The sequence below is a fragment of the Egretta garzetta genome, unplaced genomic scaffold (genome assembly GCF_000687185.1).
Source record: "Egretta garzetta isolate BGI_Z169 unplaced genomic scaffold, ASM68718v1 scaffold22, whole genome shotgun sequence".
Classification (NCBI taxonomy): Eukaryota; Metazoa; Chordata; class Aves; order Pelecaniformes; family Ardeidae; genus Egretta; species Egretta garzetta.
Window position 1 is genome coordinate 1223154 of NW_009259102.1, and position 8340 is coordinate 1231493.

Genomic DNA, 8340 nt, shown 5'->3' on the forward strand with positions numbered 1-8340 from the left:
GCGCCTGTTGCCGACCGCGCTCGGCAGCCGGGACGCGATGCGAGGGCAGCGTGTGCCCGGGGGAGGGTGAAGGGATGATACCTGCCTGTTTCTGCTTCCGTCATAAAAACAAAGGCTAATTTAGGCCGGAACGCATCCCCGCAGGTTGTCTAGTCCCAACGAGCCGTGTGTGGTCTGGCACGAGTGCCCAGCAAAACACAGGCAGGGGGTGCAGGAGCAGGACAGGTCCAGCAGAACTTGGAAACTGGTGGCTTAGTTCGAGCGCAGTTACTTGGTTTGCCTTTTTTTTTCTTAAAGGAGGAAACTAACCGTCCTCATAGTTTTCATATGTAAATGCTGGTCTGTTTTGGAAGTGTGTTTCGGAGGATGCCGTGTTAATCGTAAACTTACTGGCCACATCAAAGCAGTTATTTGTGAGTGGGGAAGAAGACAGAGTCCTGCCTGTTTCCTTCGTATGTGCCAGCATGATTCAAGCTCTTTAAAACTTGCAACACCGAAGAGCCAGATCTCACTGTGAAGAGAGGCCAAGCCAAGCGGTTAGGTCATGCTGCCTCTTTATTCGGTCCTCTGTCGGTGCTAATGCTGGGTTTTGCAGCCTCAGAGATGACTGTTACGGGTTTCTGTGTCTAGACTTTAACATTTTTGTCTTTCTGAGATAGCAATGATCTTTTGTCTCTTTCTTTTGCAGAACATGACCTCAGCAGATATGGAGTTTTCAGAAGACAGCAACTTTTCGCCAAAAGCCAGCACCAGCAAGCTGCCAACAGATGCATCTCCCGACTCTAAATGCCCCATCTGCTTGGATAGATTTGACAATGTCGCGTATCTAGATCGCTGCTTGCATAGGTTCTGTTTCCGCTGTGTCCAGGAGTGGTCAAAAAACAAAGCAGAATGTCCTCTCTGCAAACAACCCTTTTTTTCCATTTTCCATACAATTCGTGCTGAAGATGACTTTAAGGAGTACGTACTCAGCCCTTCAGAAAACAGCTCTTTTGCCAGCCCCGATGGCCAGAGATTTCGTTACCGTACCACCTTAACGAGGGAACGCCGCACTGGCAGTTCCCCTTCCCGAAGGATGCTGTCCCCTCCGGATAACGGGATACTGTTTGAAGGGCTGTCGAGCGAACCAGTGCGGCAGAGAGATGGAGAGATTCAGCAGATGATAAGGAGGCTGGCCTCAAGGAGGCAGGCAAGCGCAGAGGGCAGATCTCTGCGGCAGATTCAGGAGGAGGACATGATCAACTTCCGCAGAGCTCTGTACCGTACTGGTGTGCGTATTCGCGGTATTCAGGATGGTGGCCGTTATCGAGACATTTCAGCAGAGTTTTTCCGCCGCAACCCTGCTTGCCTTCACAGGTTGGTTCCTTGGCTGAAACGAGAACTTACAGTCCTGTTTGGTGCTCATGGATCTTTGGTTAATATTGTACAGCACATTATCATGAGTAATGTAACTAGGTATGATATGGAAAGTCAGTCCTTCGCTGACGATTTAAAGCCATTTTTGCTGAATCGGACTGAACACTTCTTACATGAATTCATCAGTTTTGCCCGTTGTCCTTTTAACTTAGAAGCATATGATCAACATGCCAATTATGACTGTCCTGCACCATCGTATGAAGAAGGAAGCCACTCAGACTCATCAATTATTACAATATCTCCAGATACAGCATATTCTCAAGGGCCAGATAACAGTTTGTCTGTGACTGGTCTCGGTCAAGCACCCTGGGATGATGAAACTCCAGGGCCTTCCTATTCCATTTCAGAAGAGGTTCGTGCAACGATAGCTTCTCCTCTGGAGACATCAGAAAGTTCTGATGAGGACTCTGCTACAAAGAGTCAAAGAACCAAACTGCAAACTCAGTTACAAGCTAATGCGGACTCAGATGACACTGACTCTTCCACAGCCAATTGTGTTATAGTTGGGTATGTTAAGCCGTTAGCTGAGAGGACACCAGAAGTGGTCGAGCTGTCCTCAGACTCTGCAGAGTCCATCAGGGAAGAGAAAAGGGAAGATGTGAAGAAACAGCAACCAATCCAGTGTCGCAGCTGGAGTGACAGCGAGCCAAGCAGGAGTTACTCGCCACGTTCCCCCACATATAAGGAGGATGGAGGTAGTTGTAGAAGCTGCTTATCTCCTGCAGTTGAGAAGACAGAGTCAAAAGATGATGAGAAGAATAAATGTAAGGTAAAGAGCCTGTCTCTACAGAACTTGAGCTGGAGCGCCTCCCCAGGGAGTGACACAGTATGCTCCCCATGGAATCACAGATTGTCTAGAAAGGGAAAGTCCAGAAGCCCACAGTCCTGTTCACGGAACAGCCGAGGCAGTCGTGGCCATCGGTCTAGGAGGGAGCGTCACAGCAAAAGCCAACTTAAAAGGAGAAGGTCGAGAAGCAGAGATAGTAGCAAACACAGGAGCAAAAGAAGCAGCAGGAGGTCGAGGGCTCATGACACCAGAGTCCCTCTGAAAAGCCAGAGAGGCTCTCTAAGCCGTGAGAGCACTCCATCCAGAGAAGTAAGCAGGTCACGATCACGTAGCAAAGGCCACGGCAAAAGGAGATCAAGAAGCAGAGACAGCAATCGTTATTATGTAAGAGACAATTATCAAAGTAGATACGAGTGGGGTTATGCTTTGTGTAGTCGTAAGGCGTTCGGAGATGGCTATGAATCCTCCAGCAGGAGGAGGACTCAGTCTAATGCTCTCTACTCAAGGCAATCTGCTAGTCCAGAATGCAGGATACGGTCGTTTGTGGAAAGGACAGATCCTCATAGCCAGAGGGGAGTCCGTGAGAGACACTATTACTGTTATGAAAGATGCAGGTCAAGGAGTCGATCAAGCAACAGGTCAAGGACCCCTTCTGGAGGAACTGACAGAATGAGAAGTGAAAAGCCTGGTGGAAAAAGGAAGTACAAAACTCGCCACTTGGAGAATGCATTCACAGAGAACACGAGTCTAGAAAGAGAAAATGACTCCAAGAAAACTTTCTCAAAATTCAATGACTGCTACAAAAATGAAGATAGCCTTTCAGACAACCGAGCAAGCAATGAGACAAAGCGTAAGAAAAAGAAAAAAAAGATGAGGAGTCCAAGTGTGGAGATAGTCTATGAAGGAAAAGCGACAGACACAACAAGGCATCTGAAAAAGAAAAAGAAAAAGCATAAGAAGAAACACCGGAAACATCACATGAGTAACTCGGCACATTCTTCTCCAGTGGTGATTACAATTGATAGTGATAGTAGCAAGGAGCCAGAAAGTACCGAATGTGACAGCAGTATTACGTGGACAGGCACAACTCAGATAAATGAGAGGGAAAATGAGTCTCCATCTTCTTTTCTGGGAAGGCCAGGATGTGAAGATGTTTACAGAGTTGGTGAGGAAACTGGAGGGGCAGCCAAAAAGTACGGTACTCCTGCCAGAAAGGGGGACTTAGATGGTGACGTTAGAAGTGCTGATGTCAAACTTCGAGAAACAGCAGCTGATCAGAGTCTTACCATAGCAGACACCAGCAGTAACGCCCCTCATGTAGAAACTATAACCAGCTACGTTCAAGAAGCACCAGCAGCGCCTTCCAGTCAACTGCCTTCTCCCAAGGTTTCCTTCCTAGAGCATCCAGAGAAAGAATCATTGATACTAAGACTGCCAAAGAGACTTGTCAACAGACCCTCTTGGTTTGATTTCCCAGAAGAAAAAATGTAGCACACTTCCCATGGAACAATTCTTAAAATTGTGAATTTAACTATTTCCCCTTGAGAACAAAAACATCTGATGTGGTTTGTGTATGTTAAAAGATGTCTGGGAAATGTGTAAAACCTTTGAATATGTATGCACTTTTAAGTCAAAGATAGAATATTGGTAGTATATAAGTTTTAAAAATTTCTCAGAAGACTGTTTGGAAGTTCTAATTTCATAAAGCCATCCTGTATTCTTGTAGTATGTAAAATATACCCACAAAGTATTTCAAAAGTTTTGTTTAAAAAAACCAAATGCTAGAATATGCATTTTATGGGGATTACTCTTCTTAGGCAAAGGAAAAATGGCTTAGTTCATAAGAAACTATTCAGGCTGAATTCCACTGTCATTTTAATCTATTTGGTTTAAAGCTGACTTCTACTGAAAAGTAGTCAGCAATTTCTATGTAGATCTTCAATAGGACTTCCAGTAACGTAAAAGTGAGCTGTATTAAAAGCCGAATAAAGCAATAAGACTTTTTTTTTTTTTTTTTAAATGAATTTAAATGAGTGGACTGTGTACTTTACAAACAGGACATTTATCTTTTGGATGTGGGTGTTTTACCAGTACAGACCTTTGGATGTTTGTGCTATCGAGTACTCCAGGTTGGAAGGGACCTGTGGAGGTCATCAGGTCCCAGCCTTCACTGAAAGCAGGAACGACTTTGATCAGATTGCTCAGTATTTGTTCAGTTTTGAATATTCCCAAAGCTGGATGGCCTCTCTGTTCTATGTCTTCTAATGTTTGAGTATTCCCATGGGAAATGTTTGGGGTTTTCTTTCCAGATTTCTTCTTTGTATTTTCCTTGTTGCAGTCTGTGTCTTCTACCTTGCATCCTATTGCCATGCAACTCTCGAGGAGCCTGGTTTCCTCTTCTGTGTACCGCACCACTACATACTTGAAGACATCTGTCTTGTCTGTAGCTTCGGCAATAGAGCAGCTCCTCCTGACCTCCTTGCTTTATGCAACATTCACCTGGCTCAGCTCCCCGGGGGTGTCCTGCTGCATGTTTGTGCAAGGCACAGAGCTCAGGCAGGGTCTTGCTCTCCAGGTTTGGGCCTTCTCTGTGCACAGCAGTAGCACTCAGGGCTGAATGAGGAAGTTGCCTTCTGTCTCTCCTGTTACTGCTTCCATGAGTGGTGGGTTTGACCTTGGCTGGTTGCCTGCTGGGTACCCACCAAGCTGCTCTGTCACTTCCCCTCCTCCCCAAGATGGGAGAGAAAATAAGATGGGAAATCTCATGGGATGGGATATGGACAGGGAGCTCACTTAATCATTACTGTCACAGGCCAAATAGACTCAGGGACAACTAATTTCATTTATTGCCAATTAAATATTGAGTAGGATGATGAGAAACAGACAACTAAACCCACCTTCCCCTCCCTTCTCAGGCATGACTTCAGTCTTTCATTCCTGACTCTTCTACCTCCTCCTCTCTAGCAGTGCAGGGGGATGGGAAATGGGGTTTGTGGTCAGCCCATAACACTCTGTCTCTGCTGCTCCTTCCTTCTTACAGTGTTCCTCTGCTCTAGCATGGGTCCTGTCTACAGGGTGGCAGTCCTGCAGGAGCAGACTGCTCCAGAGTGGGTCCCCCATGGGGTCACAGATCCTGCCAGCAAACCTGCTCCTGAACACAGGCTGCAGCTTCTGCCAGGAGCCTGCTCCTGCATAGGGTGTCTGTGGGCTGTAGCTCCCTTCAGGGCATCTCCAGCTTGGGGTCCTCCCCACCAGGGGCTGCACCAGGGGCTGCAGGGGAATCTCTGCTCCAGTGCTTGGAACACATCCTTCTCCTCTTCCTCTGACCTGCAGGGCTGTATCTCTCATGTTTTTCTCCTCTCACAGCTGCCCTGCAGCATGGCTGACGGGCTCAGCTGTGTCCTACAACGCATCTGTTTTGGAGCCAGCAGGAGCCAGCTTGTGCCTGGCATGTGGCAGCCCTGGTCTCTTTTCACCAAGGCCACCCTGCAGCACCCCCTGCTACCAAAACCTTGACACGTAATCCCAGTACAACCTGGGTTGACAGATGCGGATCCCATGTGTCAGCCGTTAGCTGATTGTGTGTGCAAAGATAGTGATGAGCACATATGACAGCAGTGAAGAGTTGTTACCTAAACCCCAGAATTAGTCATCTCAGCAAGCTACTGAACATACATTGCAGTCTCCTTCATTACCTTCAAGGGACGGTGATTTCATAACCATTCTGGACTAATGAGGTGATGCCACACCTTCTAAGGTTTTCCTCACTTCCAAGGGTGCTATTGCTCTGGGGCATGGGGGATTTTTGGAGAGGTTGTTGAGCAATTCACTGCAATGGCAAAGAGACAGAAGAATTTGCGTGAGAATGAGTGTCCTCACAGAAGGTCAGGCTGGTGTGGAAGATCAGTCTTTGGGGCTAGTAGAGGAGGAGACCATGACTGATGTGTACAGAGTTCCGTATTGCCAAGGTCTGTCTGTCCAGTGTTACCAATCACTGATCATAGAACTGGAGGCATCACACCCAAGGGAGGGGAAACTGTTCCTGATACCCAGGCCCAAGCTCCCACCATCAGGGACGTTGCCAGTGTTATGATAAGAGGTGCTGTCCTCCTAGGCAGCTGCTGTCTGTGCTGCTGGATGGACTGAGTTGAGCTGTGTAGCTCCCCAGGTTGATGGAGGAGGAGGGAGCATGGCAAGACCTGGCCTAGGGTGGGGAGTGGCCACAGCCCTGTCTTCCCCAGCCCTGGAAGAGGGATCTGCACATCCCAGGCAGAAATTGCAGTATGTTCATATAGGTGGCCATGGATCAAATCATTATTTATTCCAACTATGCTTTCAAGGTGAATGATGTTAAAAAAAAAAATTCACAGTGAAAAACTGTTCTGCATATTTTTGCCCCCTCCCCCCCCCTTCGTTTCCACCTTGGCTAACTGGACAGAGAAGATAACTGGCCTGGTGGCCCGGCAGCTTCCTGCAGGAAGGCAGGCTGGTGGCCCACAAGCTGTCCAAGGGCCAAGGGTGTCTCTGTGGCTGACCAATCCTGCTTCAGGAACCCCATCTCTCCAGGCCCTCTGTCCTGCTGGCTGGGGACCTGCACACCAGGATGGGTGTCAGTCGGATTGCAGGTGCAGGTATTTCCTCTGGTTGCCTCGTGCTTTGCCCACACTTGTCCTCTGCCTCCATCAGCTGCTCTTATGCGCTCTACTTTCCACTGGGAGGGGATTACTCTCAACTTAAGAAAGCTTTTTGAAGATAGGCGTCACATTTGCCAACCTCCAGTCATCTGGGACCTCCCCTGTTATCCAGGACTGCTGAGAAATCATGGAGAGTGGCTTGGCAAGCTCCTCTGCCAGCTCCTTCAGCACTCTTGGGTGGATCCCATCTGGCCTCATAGACTTGTGGCTGTCCAGGTGGCATAGCAGGTCAAAGACTGCTTTCTCCTGGATTATGGGGGGTTTATTCCACTCACCGTCTTCCAGCTCAGGGGGCTGACTACCCTTGGGATAACTTGTTGGGCCATTAAAGACTGAGGCAAAGAAGGCGTTAAGTATTTCAGCCTTTTCCTCATCCTTAGTGGCATTGTTCCCCCTTGCATCCACTAGAGGATGGAGATTCTCCCTTGTTGTCTTTTTGCTGTTAACGTATTTATAAAAACTTTTCTTATTATCTCTTACAACACTGGCCAGGTTGAGTTCTAGTTGAGCTTCTGCCTTTCTAATTTCCTCTCTGCAGGACCTGACAAGATCCCTGTACTCTTCTTGGGTTGCCTCCCCTTCTTCCAGAGCTGGCAAGCTCTCCTTTTTTTCCTGAGTCTCAGCAGTAGACCTCTGTTCAGCCAGGCTGGTCATCTTCCCTGCCGATTCGTCTTACGACACATGGGGACAGCCTGCTCCTGTGCCTTTAAGAAGGCTGGTCTTCTCCCCTGCCGATTCGTCTTACGACACATGGGGACAGCCTGCTCCTGTGCCTTTAAGACTTCTTCCTTGAAGAATGCCCAGCCTTCCTGGGCCCCTTTGCCCTTCAGGACTGTCTCTAAGGGGACTCTGTCAACCAGTGTCCTGAACAGGCCAAACTCTCCCCTCCAGAAGTCCATGGTAGTGGTTTTGCTGACACCCCTCCTTACTTCACCAAGAATCAAGAACCCTACCATTTCATGGTCACTAAGCCCAAGACAGCCTCCAGCCACCACATCTCCCACCAGTCCCTCTCTGTTCGTAAACAACAGGTCAAGCAAGGCACCTCTGCTGGTAGACTCACTTACCAGCTGTGTCAGGAAGTTATCTTCCACACAGTCCAGAAACCTCCTAGACTGTTTCTTCTCTGCTGTGTTGTATTTCTAGCAGACACCCAGTAAGTTGAAGTCCCCCATGAGAACAAAGGCTAGTGATTGTGAGACTTCTGCCAGCCTCTTGTAGCATGCATCATCTACCTCTTCATCCTGGGTGGGTGGTCTATAACTCCCAGCAGGATATCTGCCTTGTTGGCCTTCCCCCTCATCCTTACCCATAAGCACTCAACCTTATCGTCACAATGATTGAACTCTATACAATCAAAACACCCCTAACATACAGAGCCACCCCACCATCTCTCCTTCCTCGCCTATCCCTTCTGAAGAGCTTATAGCCATCCACTGCAGC

General features: G+C 48.1%; 1 protein-coding gene across 1 annotated transcript; it reads left to right on the forward strand.

Annotated features, from left to right (window-relative positions):
• The first annotated feature begins 304 nt into the window (after positions 1-304).
• Positions 305-4227, forward strand: TOPORS (TOP1 binding arginine/serine rich protein, E3 ubiquitin ligase). Its single transcript, XM_009635253.2, has one exon. It carries the CDS (start codon positions 662-664, stop codon positions 3692-3694), a length of 3033 nt encoding a protein of 1010 aa, XP_009633548.2. The 5' UTR covers positions 305-661; the 3' UTR covers positions 3695-4227.
• Positions 4228-8340: the final 4113 nt, after the last annotated feature.

Coding starts and splice junctions, on each gene's coding strand:
- TOPORS (XM_009635253.2), top strand. CDS start 662: ATGATCTTTTGTCTCTTTCTTTTGCAGAACATGACCTCAGCAGATATG.